General features: G+C 46.4%; 2 protein-coding genes across 4 annotated transcripts in view; one reads left to right on the top strand and one right to left on the bottom strand.

Moving 5' to 3' along the window:
* Positions 1-8,799: 8,799 nt before the first annotated feature.
* LOC142557197 (splicing regulator SDE2) lies at positions 8,800-15,392 on the top strand. Its single transcript, XM_075668883.1, has 5 exons — positions 8,800-9,039; positions 9,381-9,610; positions 10,303-10,454; positions 13,470-13,580; positions 15,130-15,392. Exons 1-5 carry the CDS (start codon positions 8,929-8,931, stop codon positions 15,372-15,374), a joined length of 849 nt encoding a protein of 282 aa, XP_075524998.1. The 5' UTR covers positions 8,800-8,928; the 3' UTR covers positions 15,375-15,392.
* Positions 15,366-19,140, bottom strand: part of cora (erythrocyte membrane protein band 4.1 like coracle) — a 58,963-nt gene continuing 55,188 nt past the window's right edge. For all 3 annotated transcript variants that reach the window (XM_075668881.1, XM_075668880.1, XM_075668882.1), the window contains exon 18: positions 15,366-19,052. The gene's annotated coding sequence lies outside the window, so the exon portion shown is untranslated. The remainder of the gene's footprint in view (positions 19,053-19,140) is intronic.

Genomic DNA, 19,140 nt, shown 5'->3' with positions numbered 1-19,140 from the left:
ACAATTATTGTTATTGTTGTCATTGTCGTTGTCGTCGTCGTCATCGTTGTTGTCGTCGTCATCGTTGTTGTCGTCGTCGTCGTTGTTAACTACCGCACCCATTCCGGAAACACTGAAGACTGCAATTGTTAAGCCGATACATGAGGGAGGTCAAAAAAGATAATGTTGAAAATTAGACCTATTTCTATTTTGCCTATATTGTCACAAATTCCAGAAGTTTCTACTTGAACACATGACATCCTTTCCACAGAAATGTTCTGTTGTCACACCAAAGCAATATGGATGTGTTCTTAATCGTAGTGCGGTTTTAATGTTAGAAGAATTCGCTGATGAAATATACTCAGCGTTCGAAAAGAACCTGTTCAGCTATGCTTTGTTTTTAGATATTACAAAAGCCTTCGGAACTGTAAATCATGAACTATTGCTGAAAAAAAAATTATCTTGCGTTTCAGATGGCCTTTTTATGATGTTCTGCATAGTTATTTGTATGGTTGGTCACAGATGGTTATGAGCAGTAAGGAACTTATTAGTAGTATGCAACCAGTCACAGCAGGTTTTCCCCATGGTTTAGTGTTGTCACCTTTGTTGTTTAATTTATTTATGAACGCCTTTCTTTCGGTAATTAGTAAAGCCAGTGTATTTAAATATGCAGATGACGTGGTCCTACCTGCCCACCATACACATTACGGGGAAGTTTAAGTGCCCTGCGAATTGCGGCTCTCAAAGCCATTCAGTGGTTTGCAGAAATTTGCTTGAGGAACCAGCTGAAGATCCAAACAATAAACATTCCAATACTTTTGCATGATGAAAAGTGTGCTCCATGTAAATGTACTCCAGTTGAATATTTGGAAACCATCAGATACCTCGGTATACATTTCGGCAGCAGCACGTCTTGGCATCTCCGTATGAGAGAGAGAGAGAGAGAAACGGGGTGCGAAAGGCAGGGAGATTAACCAGAAAACATACCGGTTTTCTAACCTGCATTATGGAAAGGGTAAGGAGAAGTGAAAGACGGAAAGAATAGCAGAGAGAAAAAGCAACGATTCTCGTATATGTAGCTACAAACAACCCCAATTTTCACACACACAAACACACCGCGAAAATCACAAATTCCATAAGCAAATAGGGACATATTATACGCAGTGGCTCAATTGCTCGCGAGAGAATGTACATATGTTCTACAAGGTCCTCTAATCGGGAAAGTTCTAACCGGTAGAATCTGCGTAAAAAAGGGGGGAAGGGGGGGGAGGGATATTATGATTCTGTGACGCCAGTCTCCGTGACAAACGCTGAATCACTTCTTGTCCTTTCGGCGATGTGAGCGACGTGTTTTCCCGCAAAACGTGTCTGCTGCGATTGAGTCGTTCATTACTGGAATAGGTAATAAGTACTCAGAGTATGCCAGGATCAATAAGCCCGTACTTTAGGGAGATTGAAGCCAGCGTGCGGGCTTACTGATTATACGTTTTTCAAATGAATACGCCTTTTCTTTCTGCAAAACTGAAGAAGTTACACAATGATCTTTTATATGATTATGCCGGTGCCATTATACAGGTCCATACACATTGGAGGCTAACGACAAAATATTCAGAAGTGAGCAAAAAAGATGCAAGTTCAACGGGGCGCGTAACTACGCGGGTATTTTCGAAAGTACGTAGGTTTTTTTCACCGTGTGCAACACGTTGTCTCATATGCGATAAAGCAGAGAAAATTGATCATGTTTTTCTGCATTGCTAGGAGGCAGTGTGCTTGTTACATGTTACGAGCGCTAAAGAAACAACTGTTGTTAGTCTCACAAAGAAACCGGTATCTAGCCGCAGAAGACAGTATTCTATTCGATCTAATAACGTTAACAGACCTCCACTGTTTAGTGCGTGCCCGCATGGTAGGTTTTCACTATGACCAAGCGTCCAGTGCGACTGCTTTCTTGCGTTAGTATTCCCAAGCTTGTAGAAGTGATAAAGGCGCACGGACGTTTTGCTGATTGTCTGTCCAGGAAGGAACCCCGAACAGCCTTAAAAAAAAGAATTTTAAGTGACAAAGTCAGCCAAGGGGTGGCTGACCACGTGTCTTCTTTGCTTTAATGTGTCTGTCTATGTGTGATGGCGTTTGATGTGGCGTCAAAGTCGGGCAAGAAAGAAAAAGAAGTGCGTAGGTTACTTAATGGGTACAGCATCAGGCAGCTGCGACCCCCCCCCCCCTCCTCCCCCCGCTGGAGGACCGTGATTAAAGTTGCATCATCACAGATGCATTTTTTTTTATTATTATTATTGACGCGGTCCCAAACGAGGCGAGACAGAGGCCTACCTACCTGCAGCGGAGTGTCTGGTGAAAAGTAAAGAATGCATCGCACTAAAAAGAATGATATCATACTAGAATGAGATCGTATGTCAACTAAATACCATCGGCTTTTCGCATAACGCATTTCTCAAGAGCATTGTTCTCTTCAGCTCACCGTTTTCAATCTCGCGATAACCATGCATACTTCCCTTTGTACGACGCAGGCTTGCCAGTCTGCGACGAGTGTGAGCACAAAAGGGTCTCCTTTGCACTCCGTGCGCCGTCGCCGATACCCGCAAATCTGGAATGAAAATGAGCTGCCTTGTCCTGTTGTTGCAACACACAAACGCCAAGCAGAACGCGGAGATGTGCACCAAGGGAATTGTAGTGGCAGAGAAAGAGGCTTCGTATATATATATATATATATATATATATATATATATATATATATATATATATATATATATATATATATATATATATATATATATATATATATATATATATATATAAGCTACCGCGGCGCCGTTTTCCCATCCCCTCTCTTGGGTATTTATGTTTTTTTTTACTGCAAGAACTAACTTTGGGAGTATTAGCCAGCGCCACCACTCACAAACCCTGGCGGCGGATGTGGAACATCCTTTCTGCCGCAGGCGTCACGAGTAGGTGACCTTTTTGGGTGAAGGCAACCGGTCAATAAACTCACACATGCTACCTGAATGCATCAATGTTGCCGGGTTCGAGACCCTGTAGATACAACACAAGACACAAACACAAGCAAGAAAGGAAGAAGGAAGGCGAGTCCATCCGGAAGAGCTGCCGAACGGAACCTGAATCCCAAAATCAATGAGAGGTTCGAAAGCCACGTGCTTATACTTTTGCCAAGCGGCAGGGACACGTATACGGCGTGTTGCGGGTCGCAGCCAGCGTTAGCTCTTCGCACTCGCGTCGCCACCGGAAATGGCAAGAGGCCACAATTAAATCTGCACGTGTGCGCGAACCGTTATCACTCGGCCGCACTTTCGCGCTTCTTGACGTCGCGTGACGTAATCCATAACTGCGCCAGCAAGGTCGCAACGGTCTCGCGCGCGCACTAAAGCGGCAGCGAGCCAGCAGGCCTGCATGCAGCGCCAATAAACATCGATCACGTGTCGCATCAATCTATATGACACCGGAACAAAATAGCGCTTTCTTTTAAAAATTGTTTTGATGCATACGCAAAGTATCTTGTTACGTTTTTGGGGTGAAAGAAAGACACATAATCTCTTGAGACTAATGCTCATAACCGATAGTATAAGTGAACTGCGGAAAACGTGACCTGTAAAATTGTGATTATGTACAGGGAAGGGGGGGGGGGGGGGGTGTTCAAACGCCACACCACGTAGTACAATTGAGACAGAAAGGTGGGCACAGAAAGCAAGGCTCAAGCGGAATTGCGTTGTGAGCTCACGACTCACGCAGCTGATCACTGCCCCGCGTAGTGTCCTTTTAAACGCAAGACAGCTTAGTGCAGCGCATACATTTCGTTCCTGTTCTTCAGTGCTTCCGTCAAAGACACCCTTCGTGGCGACGGTTCAACAATCATCCGGCTGCGCGATCCAATAAACTAAAGGTAACGCTTTGTCAATGCGTAGTGAAATAAATCTGAAGGAACGTCGATTGAATCACTTAGTTCCCTTGATTCAGACAATTTCTGGCGCACAGGTTCGCGCTGTCTTCACCGTGAAGGCCAGCTCTCACCGTCGATCGCACCTTCATAGGCATAGTTTGAAGACTTCTTTTTTTTTTTTCCCGCACCCGCCGTGGTTGCTCAGTGGCTATGGTGTTAAGGCTGCTGAGCGCGAGGTCGCGGGATCGAATCCCGGCCACGGCGGCCGCATTTCGATGGGGCCGAAATGCGAAAACACCCGTGTACTTAGATTTATGTGCACGTTAAAGAACTCCAGGTGGTCCAAATTTCCGGAGTCCTCCACTAGGGCGTGCCTCGTAATCAGAAAGTGGTTTTGGCACGTAAAACCCCGTAATTCAATTCTTTTTTTCCAATTGATCCGAGCGAAAACAAGACGTGGCCGGTACGGCGATCCACCCATGTCATCATTAGAATCGGTCGGTCGAGAACGATGAACGAAATAAAAGGAATAAAATAAATCAAGAGGAATCCTTACGTTATACCGGTGGGACTCTTCCGACGGGCAGTGAAGCGAATAAGAATTGAGCATTGGTAACTCCAGTGTACTAGCAGTACCCTAATAACAGTGTACTATACTGCGGTACTAACAGTCTGACACAGGAGTACGCCAAATGGTAGGCCGGGACACAAGGAATTCGCATACAACTCGACCATCACGATACGCGCCTCGATTGCCTACGCATGCGCATGAAGGAATTCAGCGCTGAAACTTTGGAAGTGAACAAAACCACCGACACCTTAACACAACCTACCGCGCGGAGAAAACTGTATTTAGGGGGGGGGAGCATGCTTCGATTTCGCGTCAGCGATTTGGCTGCTCGCCTTGTGTGGGGCAGGTGTTCAGCGTCTGACCTGTCTGGACACTGGCGTATCTGAAGGCAGAAGCGCATGCGCTTCTCGAAACGCGAATTGCTACGGACAGAGCGTGGCCGGACGCGTCGCGGGTGTTGCGAAGTGATGCGATACGGGCTAGCGCCCGTCGTCGTTCAAGATATCCCACCGTGGTACCAATTTCGTGGCACCCCTACCGGACGGCGTCAGCAAATCCTTGCAGGGCACCCCAACGGCCGTGTCGCCTCCTGACCCACGCACTGGTACCCTGACGTATAGCTGCGCCAGGCCACGCTGGCGATTGAGCGTCGATATATATATATATATATATATATATATATATATATATATATATATATATATATATATATATATATATATATATATATATATATATATATATATATATATATATACACAGGAATCACGCCACACCGCCCTAAGAGTGTATGTGAGCACAATAAGGAGCCCCCGTGTGCAGGCACTCGGCTAGAGCCCGTTTTTTGGCTCATTTCGCTTCTTACTGTACAGTGTAAAAACTATCCGCCACAAATGCGGTCATGTTGTTATCATTTTTAACAAGTCGTCGGCGTCATTCCGACAATGCTATAGACTGGCCTGTAGCCACGCGTCATCACGTATGAGATGGACGAGCAAACTGGCACAAGCACAGTGAAAGTCTGCGGCAAGTTGTTTCTTCGTCCACTTTCGTTACCATTAATTTAGCATTTATTTAATTCGCTTAGCAAGTACAAGTAATCTCCCCTATGTTTTCCTTGGTGTCTTTGTTGGCTTCTCATGATACGATTAATAAAAAAATCGGGTCCTTCGATTAACCCCCTTTCTTGTCGTTCTTACATAACGAACATCTCGAATCCGGCAACATTGATGCATTCAGGTAGCATTTGCGATTTTATTAACCAATTGCCTTCACCCAGAAAGATCACGTACTCGTGACGCCTGCGGCTGAAAGGATGTTCCACATCCGCCGCCAAGGCATGCCAAGGTTTGTGAGTGGTGGCGCTGGCTAACACTCCCACGGTTAGTTCTAGTAGTAACACATACATACCCAAGAAAGTGGATGGGAAAACCACGCCGCGGTAGCTCAACTGGTTAGAGCATCGTACGCGTAATGCGAATACGTGGGTACGACGCTGCGCCGTGCTCACTGATGGGCTGCAGAATCTTAGCGTATCTTTCCTCCTTCATAATCACCACATAAGATGGGATCGTTCCCCACCTGCGGCAAGTTATTTTTTCATCTGCTTTCATTGCCATTAACTTATGATTTCTTTAATTCAATTAGAAAGTACAAGTAATTTACCCTATGTTTTCCTTGGTGTCTTTGTTTGTTGGCTTCTCATGACACGATTAATAAAAATCTGGTCCCTCAGTTAACCCCCTTTCTTCTGGCTGCTGTATGAGTAGCTTTCCAAAAAACGCTAAGTAAACCGCTGTTGAAAAAAAAATATCAGAAGTTCTGGAAAATAAAAAGCTAATGGAGTATTTGTGCGCCGTACACCCAATACAAAGTCTGTTACAAGGAAATCATCACTGGTTGTAACGCAAAAGATGAAACCGCTACATGACTAGACTGCAATAAAGACTAATTGGCAAACCAGAAGCAAAAATAACCGGTTGCCGTTGACGAGGAGCAGGTTGACGACAAGAAGGGGAAACGAAGGACCCGATTTATTATTAGTACGTCACAACCGCATAAAGCCAACAGATAATGAAAAAAAGAAATGCATAGGATAAATTAGTAGTAGTTTTTGACTGAAACGTAAAAATTAGAGGCTAAAGAGAAATGGAGGGAAAGAGAACAGCTTGCTGACGGTGGGAGACGAACCCACAACCTCCGGCGACGGCAGTTACCGCCTCCACACTCTTGGATATTTATGTGCACAAGATTTAACCCAAAGAGCGTTAAACAGCGCCACACTTCCACCGCAATACGGAAAACAAACCGATTTTGTTTCTGCATTGCTTCAAAAACTGTGTGGTTCTTTTGCTTCTGATAATTCGCGATACTTTGTTCAGCAGGCGGGGAACCGTAACGTGACTTTAACAGTCGGTTGTTGAGAAATATTTGGTCAGCTTCGATATTCGAAAAAACCTAAACATTCATATTCAAATAGGAATAAAATATTACACACCAACTATTCGGGTTCGAAACCTTTAATATTCGCCCACCCTATAAGTAAATACATTCGTAAAGTTAAAGCCTTCTATACCCTGCTGGCGAATTCACTGTTTCTTTTTTTTTTTTTTTTTCACCTGCGTGGGCACTCTATAGATTAATATGAAACGTCTAGGTAAATGATTTACTTCACGCTAACTTGTGTTAGAGTGTTCCAAAACACCAGTGTTCTTCAAATCTACTTGACAATTCTAGAGAGAATATTAGTGGCCTTTTTTGTCTCGCTTCAGCGACACGCTTCAGAAAACATTGGCAACACTACACTGTACTGGTTCGTCGAGGGTGATTGATAACCGGATCTGTCAATGACAAAGATAACTTTCACTGAAGCATTTTACAGCCTTTCTTGCTGCAATGGTAATCGGGCAATCCGCAAGGGAGGCAATCTTTGCAGTACGTGCCACCTGGGCCCGCTCGGAGTACGGTTCGCCCAGTCATGAACATGAGCTTCGGTATAACCTCCAACGAATATTTTGCAATAGATCAACGTCATTAAAACATTAGATTAAAGAACTCGTGTATCGGTCGGCGGCCGCTAAAGCGGCATCTGTACCTAACCCCCGGCCCTCCTACCCGCGCTGCATGCCGGCTCGAACATCTGTAGTGGTGTTGGGCTGCTAAGCCCGAGGTCGCGGGATCGAGTCCCGGCCACGGCGGCCCCATTTCGATAGGGGCGAAATGCGAAAACATCCGTGTACTTAGATTTAGGTGCACGTTAAAGAACCCCAGGTGGTTCAAATTTTCGACCACATCTGCCACCGCTAATTTCTAACCGATTAGAGCGAATAAAGTTTTTCCTCTTCCTCCTCCTCAAATTTCCGGAGGCCCCCGACTACGGCGTGGCTCATAATCAGATCGTGGTTTGGCACGTAAAATCCCATAAATTATTGAATTTAATGAATATATATATATATATATATATATATATATATATATATATATATATATATATATATATATATATATTATGAGAGAGAGAGAGAGAGAGGAAATGGCTTGCGACCCCCCCTCCAAAAATAGTTAGTACGCCACTGAACTTTAATATATCTTCACGCACTCATTGTGGCGCGTGTAGTGAATGAAGGTTATGTTATAGTGAACTAGAAGTGAGGAGGGGGGGGGGGGGGGGTCATGGAGAGCCCGCGGGTGTGGCATCTCACGTCGACGCCGCCACATGGCGCCACTTGAGCATGGGCTGTACGGAACGCGAAACTGAGCATTTTCAACGTAGAGAACACCATAGTTAAGTAACACCATAGAAGTAGAACACCATAGTTAAGTAGTTGCAGAATACTTTGTTTGCGAAGCCCTGAAAATTCAAAACGGAACGGCGCAATTTGGCGCTCAAATTTACATCACTGCACACAACTAGAGTTGTAAATGAGGAGTGTGCGCCTATTTTTTCGGTGAATTCAGTGATTCTCCCGTACGATATTCGTAGGCAAAGCGACAAGCTTAGCGGTATGCCGGGAGGAGACGTGGTCGAACTTTGGACATAGTCAAGGACGAGGCAAACGGCAGCGCGTACAAACGCTGCACGCTTATTCTCACAAATGTATTATACGGGGGAAATGTGGGCTGCGCTATTGCCACCTATAATTTGCTTGCGCGCGCGAGATGCACACCACCGTCCATACCACCGCTTTCCCATCTAAACATATATGTAGAGAGAAAAAAAGAACCATTCTAGGAGAGAGAGAGAAAAAAACAACAGAAGTGACGTTATCAAGGCTACCAACCGCCAGGGGAGAAGGCAGCGCTAGCGCTGCCCAGTGACGTCAGCAGGCGAGCAGTGGCATTGTGGCGGTTGTTTTGCGGTTTTGCTTTGTTTCCTTGTACCTTGTACGCACGCGGCACGTACGCAGTCAGCTGGGTGTGCTGTCGGTTCATCGTGAGTTTTGGTTGAATCTCTGTTCTTCCAGTTAAGATGCATATCTTCGTGCGTCTACCGCTTTCGCGCAAAACGATGTGCATCGAATGCGACGATCACGGTGCGGCGCCCGTAAAGGAAATCTGCCGTGAAGTTTCTCGAGTTGAGGTAAGTGATGCTGGTCATTGACGTCCTAGATCGCTGTTTTATACCGGTTTCACAAAGCCACTTTCGATCGCGATTGAGCCTGATCCGAATCGAAATTCTCTACCGCGCTCCTTCCCGCAGCTTGCTCTAAGGTACCAGTCACGACTGAGAAATTCTATCCCGATCAGACTCGATTGCTATCGAAAGTACTCCGGATGACACGCTTGTTACAAAAGTGTTTTGATGCTTCACAGCGAGATCAAGTTAAGCGAAACTGAAAACCAGTTGAAGCCTTTCGCTTACGGTTTCGAGCAGGGATGTCTTGGCACAGTCGGTTGATCTCGCGTTTGTATCTGCGACAGGGAATACCGGCCGAGTTCCTGACCCTGGCCTACGGCGGACGACGGCTAGTCGAAACTTCGGTGGCCAATGGGCAATGGCTGACGTGCTGTGTGAGTGGCCTCCTCGGAGGCAAAGGTGGCTTCGGTTCCATGCTAAGGGCCATCGGCGCTCAGATCGAGAAGACGACCAATCGCGAAGCGTGTAGAGATCTCAGTGGAAGGAGACTGCGGGACATCAACCACGAAGCACGGTAAGTCGGGCTTTCGTCGTTTCAACAACGTTTGCCGCGTCAAGAACTAAGTCGTCGGTGACACTCGGTGGCCAAGCGGTCACCTGTGCGAAAGATTTTCGGTGATATAGGGCTTTCCGTGTCGTACGTCTATCGCGGTTTCGCTGTAGTGTACCGGCGACTTGAGGAGGCCGCTCTACTATTTGCGAGTGGCCACCAAAAAGCGACTGAAGGCGACCGATGCTCACGCCGGCAAGCCTGGTATGATCCGGCTGAGGTGAGCTAAATAGTCACCATTTCCAGGACTGCTGTCAGTCGCCGCTGTGGATGAGCCTTTGCGGGCGAGTCTGTTGCTTTTGTAACAAGGGCACTTCCAATCGTGCTCGAGTCGGTGCATATTGAGCGCGCAGCAAAATATTGACGCACTCCAAGCTCAATGAGGATTTAAGGTGCTAGTTGTCTGGCACATTAACTGTCTGAGCCAAGCCACCTAGATGCGTCAGTTTAAGTTCAATCGTGTTTATGTCTGCCATCTGTTCAGATCAGGCCCATCTTTTGAGCCTATGTCACTACCTTGCGTGTAATGCCAGTGAATATCTTGATGGACAAGGCGATTGAGCTTGTTTTGTTGTAAACTGTTCAATCTTTCACAGCAGTAGCTGACTTAGTGCATGTAAGTGTTGATGCATGGTTAACTTGTTCTTGCCTTTCAGCTTGAAGCGCTGGGTGGCCAAGCAAGCCGAGCGGGAAAATCAGCGCAAGCAGCGGAAGGAGTACCGTGAACCAGAGCACCATCTGGAGGACCCGGAGTACGAGCGCATTCGCGAACAGATCCCAGAACGCATCCAAGATGCTGTCACACAGGGTATGGGTCTGGCTTTTCTTTTAAAAAGGGTCCTGAATCACATCTTGGGCTTGGTTAAAAAAAAAAAAAAAAAAACAGCTCACAAATAGCATACGCTATTACGAACATATCGTGGCCAAATTTTGCAGCTGTGCGCAGCGCACAGAGCTCACAAGCAGAGTGCGAATCACCCTTTCCTCAAACACTCTTTTCAAACAATGCCTCCTCACCCATTTTGGAGCTACCGGCACCTTGTATATGTCATCATATAGAAGATTCCCATAGATGACAGCTATTGGCCGTTAGCTGACGTCAGTCAAGAAAGGTGTTTGAGTCGGTGCATTCTTCATACTGTTACCGTGTATATTCATTGACCCAGTTTACTAAACGGGCTGAAGTAAGCTAAAATGGGCAGTTAAAATTTCAGTAAGAATTACATACTTCTGGAAGCCGATTAGTGTCTGCTCATGCTCAGCCGTGGCCGTGTGCATAGGAATTAAACTTTGGCCACCCTGCTTATTGATGTCGTAGCTGTCATGTCACCAATTTTGATTCGTTATAACACTCAACTAGCCTCGATCCACACAAAACTACAAGGGGAGACCGCATATACACCTGCCAGCACATGCTTACTAATGGCAGCTCCTGGCTATACGCCTTGGCAGACATCGCCTTGTATTGCTCCGTTGACAGTGCTTCACAATGGGAGTTTGAATGTGTCTACTAACCATTGGTCAAGCTGGTACAGGACAAAGCGCACCTGCACCACATAGCATTGCCAGAATGGAAAGCATGAGCGCACACTCCAGCCCTGTCGCACACATAGCAAGTGTTGTGCTATACTAGCTATGCACACTACGGTTGTATGTAGCTACGTCTTCTGCATGGTGTATATGCCGTGGCCGCGGGGGTGCCGCGACGTATGTGCTCGCTGAGAACAGGCGCGTGCTCCGAGTGGTCTCTGTAGGTGATGTGGCTCCAGGAGCGTGGCGAGCCGGCCCAAGAGCCAACATCCGACTGGATGTTGGCTCTTGGGAAGGTAATCTTGGGAAGGTAATCTCCTTCCCAAGTTGCACACCTTCGATGTGTTTCACCATCAAGGTCGGAATTCCTTACGTTCGGGATTCTTTCAATTCGAGTCCACAGTTCAGCATCTGTCGCCTACCCACTTAAGGTGTTGCCGACGTACTTGCATGAGCTAACCTAAAGACAAATGTCATTCGACCCTCGGAAATTGTGTGATTGCCATAGAGGTGTGAAAGGAAATGTGCTACTTATCACTAGTTGCAGGAAAACACAGCTGCGCGTAGCTACTTAGTACACTGTATCGCAGCAAAGAAATGAGTTAGGCTCGTCCTGTATATCTATATATATATATATGTATATATATATAAGGAAACATTGCTGCTTCTCCCATAATCAAGAGTACATGTAAGCATGAAATGGCTAACGGCAAAGCAGATTGGTTGAAGATGATACTAGCCACAATCATAGGGTCCGTTTGATTCGCCTGCACCACTGTGAACCAGTTCACGGCGATTCACGAGAAGTTCAGAAATTGTGTAGCTCGATTCTGGAGGTGCAGGCCCAGCGACACACTCTAAACGAATGCAGAGGTGCAGACACGGTGCAGATGTTATGTCATACTAATGTGCACGGAATGTGTAAGTTTGAGAGGTCCTGAACTGCAGATATGATCGGCTTCTGGGGCATAAATACACACCACGCTTGCGTAGACACGTCAGACGTGCGTAAGCGAGGTTTTAGCGTTGCTCGCACCCGTGTGCTGCGTCGTTTACTTCGCTGCTGCTTCACACCTGTATGCCTGCACCAAGTCGCACTGACAGTCGAGTAGGTGCAGCAATATTATGAACTAGCTCTGCACCTCTTGAAACAAACGTCATGGTTCAGCAGGCGCCATTGCTGCACCGCTGAAACAAATGGCAGGGTGCAGCACCTCGTGAACTGGTTCAGGTGGTGTAGACGAATCAAATGTACCCTTGAAATGGGTGTAGTGCATGTTTGCAACGGCACACTCCACCACGCCATACTGTGCACTGGTCCATATGGATGCTGCCCAAGTAGAAGAGAACTGGCTGAAGGTGGCACGACAGGCAGTGAAAGACGCCAGGGAGACAGAGCAAACTGCCCAGCTAGAAGATAAAAAGTACCTGAAGGAAGCACCAAACATCGTGATGCCATCTCTCGAGGCGACACAAAACCCACGCCTCAGAACTCGCGGACTGCTGGCATTCAAAAGAACACAGACAACCCTGTCTCAGCGCCAAAAGATGACTGTGAATGTATGGTGCCCTGTATCTGCCATTTGAATGTTGCTATTGGAAATGACAAAATGCCAAGTACTACAGCTACAGCCGGAGTGATATTGTGAACAAGCATTAGGAAGAACTCGGAAGCAATATTTTTTGTAACTTGTTTGGCCAGTAACTAGCATACGTAATACAGCCATGTGCAAAAGGTTGGGGGCCAGAGACCGCATTTTCTTAAGTTTTGACTGGCTGCCTTGATGATCTTGCAACTTGCTTGGATGTTCTCGTTTGAGTGCCCGAATAACAGCTCTGGCTTTTGACTCGAGGTCACTTGAAGGGCGCCAATAATGGGAGCTAAAAGCATTTCGTGCTTAATATGGCAGCTCCAATCGAGTTCTTGCTGAGCAGTTACTGTTGGCTCTGTTTGGACCATCGTATGCTTGCAATACACACTGCTGCTCAGGGGACACACTAGTGTACAAAATGCTCATACCAGCAGTGGAAGGCATTAGCACTTTGCTTACTCCACCGCAGGGCCGACTAAGCATTATCTGTTGGTGCATCTACTGCCCTTCTTTGCTGTTTTGCAGCTAAGCTGACTGTACAGTGCTAGCCTCTCATTAGGAGACTCGCTATATGCGAGCTGCCCCAGCACAGTCTACGAGCAGAGCAGATTGTAAGCAACGCTCGGCCAAATGTCTAGTCTTTTTTAGTACTCCATGGTAGATGTGTACGCACTACAAAGGCGGAATGGCCATTTCTGCAGGGATGTCTGCCGGCACTAAACGACCTGCCTCCACCAGCGGGGAATCCAGCTCGAGGAAACGACCCGCAGCTGCCCTGTGGCTGCCAGACGTGCCAAGCGACGAGTCTTCTGGTGAGAAGGGGTTTTCGAGGCATCGCCTCGTGAAATGTTTTCTACTCAACGACATTGGTGTTGGCATTCTTTTTTATTTATTTCCAACCTCTATTTGACCTGTTGCGAGCGCACTCCACAGGTGCATGTCTGATTGATAATATCGCAAGTCAGAAGGATCTCTTCTAGCTCACAATTAACAAGTTTTACACCTGAAAGGAGATGCCTACATCGTTGCACCATAATTCATTCGAAGCCAGCTGAATCCCGATTCTACAGTACAATCGGGCCTAACTTGGCAGCAGCAGTTAGTGAAACTTGTGGGGAATACGAAGGTGTAGGCATTGCGATGCACGAGTACATTAATGAGATTAGCATTCTTTGCCTACTTCCACCACTGCAGGTGGTTAATAAAGGTTTCTTCAGCACTATCATGTGTCCTTGAATGCTAATCACATTAATGTCGACAATCATAACGAGATGGGTGCTGCCGGAATTTTACAAGCTGGTTTTCGCTGTCAGTCATACAACAACTGAAATTTAATCGCTGGATAATGTTCTAGTAAATTTTATCTCAGTTCTGCAAAAGCACCTCAGAGGCAGCATTTCGTAATTTTGGCTTTGTGAGCTTTAACTGTAGACACTGAATGAAGTCATTGCACGACTCGTTGGTTACCATCGTCACTCACATGTTTTTCATGTGGCCTGCTGAGACTCTGTTGTTTCAGTGCATTAAACTCTCTCATGGCCGTGGAGATTCCTGCAAAAAATTACCAGTAGTGTCTATGAGAACTACAAGCAGGGGAATGATGGTTAGTGTGCGTGGATTTCCCTAAACTTCATCCTCCTTGCTTCAAACGGCTTTGCGATTTTGCAAGCCGCTCATTTCTAGCAGAATGTTGCATTATAAATGCAGCAATTATGCATGTGCTCAGAGTCTTATTGCTTTCTGCATTTAGAGAAATGGGACTGCTTCTAAATTTGGGCCAGTAAAAGTGGACAACACACAGTAATCAAAGTTACAAACACAAAGATCAGAAATATCCATCCATTTCCATGATAGCCAAACGATTGCAGCGCCAAGGGTTACCTCTAGTAATTTTAGTAGAAAATTCTACGCTTATGGCCTCTACATTCCAAGTAACACACTTAATTTCCCCTGTAGCTTTACTTGGCTTCGTACGAAAAAAGATTAATGCCAGCTGGCCTCTGGAGTTGGTAAGCTGTTGCTGTTTGAAGGGCAGCCAGAATATGGCAGGAAAGTGTCATTACTTGTACAGTCACAGTAGCAATATAGTTTGCTTAAGTAGCATCCTAGACAGTTTACTAAATTCAACTGAGGCAATTCATGTGTGTGTGTCAAATGAGTTTGGAATCCGCAGCATGGCTCAATGCATCTGTCAGCACTTCGTTTGTTCGTGACAGTACAAGTAAAACAATCCTTGTGTGAGAACAGCCTAGGTAAAAAAAAAAGTGCTGCGGCCAAGATTTGAAACTGTTCTGCTAATTCGCAGCCCAGCGCTGTTAGAACGCATGCCAGAAAAATGCGACTGTTATTATGCTTTTGCAGATGGCGACTCAGACTCAACTCCAGAAGATCGAGATGCGCCTGCAAAAACAGAGAGCTCGAGTGAGCAGGACGCTCCAAGCGAAGAACTCCCGTCTGCTGGAGCAGAGACGGAGTCGTCGAGGGATGGCGAAGACAGTCTCCTGGGGAAACGGGACAACGTCCAAGGCACCGAGTGCTCCGCCGCCACAACCTCGACAGAGATACCCCACGCAGAAGAACCACACCCACCAAACACAGACAAATAAAGCTTGCCTTTATTGTTCTCTTCCTTTGTCTCTCTCCCCTCTTGACTACTGCATACACGCCAGGAGAGAGAGGTACACGCAGTCTGTGCAGCCCGCCTTCCAGTGTCGTGGGGGGCCATTGGACAGACGTACGGTTGCGCCCACGCATGGGCATAGCTATCATCGTGGCCGAGGCTTGCTTTGAGAGACCGCCCAACTTTGTACTCACTCATGGCCACAGTGCAAGAACAGTTAGGAGAACCTCTACTCAAGTGCAGCTGGATAACCCCACTTAAAATACTGGGCAGCTTGGAGACCCTTGTATGCTAATGCCACCTGGTGGTTAAACCATGGTTTCCGGGGGACAAACAAAGCATATTTGCAGCGCACACTGCTAAATGTCACTTGGTGGTTAGAATCTGGTATTGGTAACTCTACTCACGAAATAGTCTGTGCGGAGGAAGAAAAGAAAGACTAAGAGGGAGCATCGCGTGACAATTTTGAAGCCTTGTCTTAAAAAATTATAATGGAACGGTTCATGGGAAATAGGTCCTCACCATGTGATAGGTAAGCAGTAATACCTAGCTGCCGAATGTGCGGAGAGAGTGGTGGGAAGAGGGCAGGTAGTAAGGGGGGTCACTAAGGGCTACCACAAGCCTAACAATGCCTTCAAAGGTCGAGAAACCTTGCGGGGCCCATTTCTCAAGGCTCGATGCACAGATGGGTCCCGCAGGAGAACGGGGGTGGCGTCGGAGGACACTGCTTTAGCAAGGCTAGCTGCCCAATGTCGTGCTCCCTCTTGGTATTTCTTCCTCAATGATATTTCAGGCAGGTCAGAATGTTTCACATACTGATGTCACCTGGTGGCTGAAGCCATAATTTCCATGGCAATCGATGTGCCCTTTCATTCAGCACCACCAGCTGTGGCATAGCAATTCCACAAACCATACCCTTTGTGCACATTTCCGATGACACCAATGTGAAGTTGCTGCTCCTAAGTGTTTCTTGTTCTGTGCTCATAGCATTCCGTCAGCACTTAACATGAGCAACTGCACTTGCTGATGAGTGCACAAACAGTGAAGACTGCATTATACATTAGGAGACAAACGGCCAGAAGATGGAACAATATTAAAACCTGCTGTGAAATTACAGGTGCTCACCATACATTACTGCAGTAATGTTGTGAGCAGTACAGACACACCAAAGCATGGCGAGATTTAGTGATTTCAATTGCCAAGTCCAAAATGTACGGCTTTAGTTTATATCTGTTATAACTTGCATTTTTCTTAAGTTGTTGGCATACTTCCTTATGCTACGTGGCAGCTTGCGAATCCAATTTGATCAAAGCGCAAGCAGACCATTTCACTCACCGTGACAGCAAATACCTCTCCAATGCAGCAGAACCCCTTTGACATGCTTTTCGAGAAACTGCGGGGACAAAACAGCCGCGAAAGCATAACCGCGAGGGAAAGCTGCAACACAGCAACACCAGAAACAGCTCTGAATGGCTGCCATTACGGCTATTGGACATCTCGTAGCTCATACTGTGACCACGGATGGCAAGTATATATTAAGGGACGTATAATATTCTGCGACAATGGCCCCTTTCAACTCTTGATAAGCTTCACCGCAAGCACAGCGTTATTGCGGCAAAGGTGACTAAAGATAACTGGCGATTATGCATGTCTTTGTTGGCCCCAAAATAAATGTAGCCCTGTGCTCGGCGGTTTTAACCAACACATGTTTCTTCTCTGTGCACGTTTTCTCCCGATATGCTTGTGCAGCTTTTGGCTTGTGCAGCTTTTGGCTTGTGCAACTTTGGTCGCTTATTGCAAACCTTGCTCGCTTGTTGAAACATCCCGGCAGGCTGCACCGCTAAATTTACGCGACCACCGTGTTTAAACGCAAACATAAGATGCAGGAACATTACAAAATGGCGATGTATCCAAGGGGAACATAATACATGGGAGTGAGTAGAACTTAGGGCCGCAAAAGTGCAACATAGTAGCTGGGAAAACACAACAGCGAAGGAACATGTCAATGGAGTTCCACTGTATTTCAGAAGACGAGGGTATTCCACTCTTCAACGCAATACAGTAATTTCAACGCCTCTGAGATGTGGAAATAATGCCAGTGGGAAGTGCAATCGACCAATATCTTGAAATTGTTAGATGCAGCGATACCACAAGGCTGTTGCATGTGATGATAAACAGCCTCTTCAGTGGATTTTATGGAAGAATTTTTCACATCTTTAGTCGGGTGCACTTACGCATATGTTCATTTTCACATCTCATAGCTGCCAAAGACTTTAGCTGCTAGTGGAATGCCGGATGTGGCCAATAATTGCATGCTGAAGGTTGTGTGCCTTTAAAATGATTGGCTGAGACCACAGACACAGGTTTCACTGATCCGAAATAACCTGTTATGATGCCAAAATGCGCATCCTCAACAGTGTCATTGTTTAAACCTTAAAGTTATAGTACTTTCATGTCTCCATGGGCAAGGATAACATTTGGAAGCTTGTCAATCAATGCAAGCAATGCACAAAATCACACAACGCATCTCTCGGCAGTCTGCAGTGTCGGCACGTGGGGAGAACAGAAACGTACATAGACGTTTCATCACAGGAAGACGATCGTACACTGCCGTACGTGCCTGCAGATGTTACACAAAGCCACGTCTTTATGGAAAAAAAAAAAGGCCAAGCAAACAGCTGCAAGAAAATAAACCCACCACTTGACGCACAACACCACCCATCTCTCAAAGGCATAAAAAAAATAAATGCACATAGTATGAGTCAAATGTATCTCATAAAAAAAAAAGGCTCTCCTCATCAACAATTGCTGAACAACACATATGTTCCGTCCAAGCTTAAAACACAGCAGCACAAGCAGTGAACGATCGCGCACAGTGATACGCCGATTCTTTCGTCTAACACTGGTGAGCTGCGGATGAATAAAAGAAAGAAGGAATGAACTTGATTATATCAATGTTGGCTCTAACCTTCAAAAAACCAGTGGCCCCCCAAGGCCTGTTTTCCGCGTGGCCAACGACTCCATATATTTGACATTCTTTCTTTTTCGTAATACCACCTTGAAATATTCAACAGAGCTGCCTCACCCACTTTTATCAAGGGGTGCGACGAAGTGCAAGCTTTGGCGCGCAGGCTTCTTAGTCGATCCCCCAAGTGCCTCATTCATAGCTTTGAACGTGAGGCTGAATAAACTATGGCTGCAGGGCAGTTATGAAAAAAAGCTGTTACACGTAAAAGGGCAGGATCACGTAGTTGCTTCGTTGCTTACTCGACGGCTCTTGCGGAAAAGCAGCTAGTTCCGCACATAGAGCGTCCTGTGCGGTCCTGCCGGCTTTAACGGAATGTTGTCTCTTTTTTTTGCTGCCTATAATAACATGCGCGCACTCTAAGCTTTGTTTTTTTTCTTTTGCTTTGCATCATGCAGCTCGATACTGTGGCCATTTGTAAAGCAGGCACCCAGTAATATAAACCTCACAGTGTTTGGGCTAAAAGAACTAAAACGGGAGATTAAAAGAGCGCGCGGAGATGGAAGCTGTCTGTACACTGTCCGTGGCGTCGCGGAGAAAGAGAGGCAGCAGCCGAGTGCAGGTCCGCGACATCACGCTCCCGGCGTGACGGACCGTGCAAGCACCGGTGGTTCGGCCCTGGCGGTCTGTCCCGCAGTGCTGCATAAAGAAGGAGCAAATAAATTCCGGGGTTTCACGTGCCAAAACCATGATCTGATTATGAGGTGCACTGTAGTGGGGAGCTATG

Source organism: Dermacentor variabilis, chromosome 9 (assembly GCF_050947875.1).
Source record: "Dermacentor variabilis isolate Ectoservices chromosome 9, ASM5094787v1, whole genome shotgun sequence".
NCBI classification, from domain to species: Eukaryota; Metazoa; Arthropoda; class Arachnida; order Ixodida; family Ixodidae; genus Dermacentor; species Dermacentor variabilis.
The sequence above is the reverse complement of the archived record's forward strand: the minus strand, read 5'-3'. Positions and strand labels throughout refer to the sequence as shown.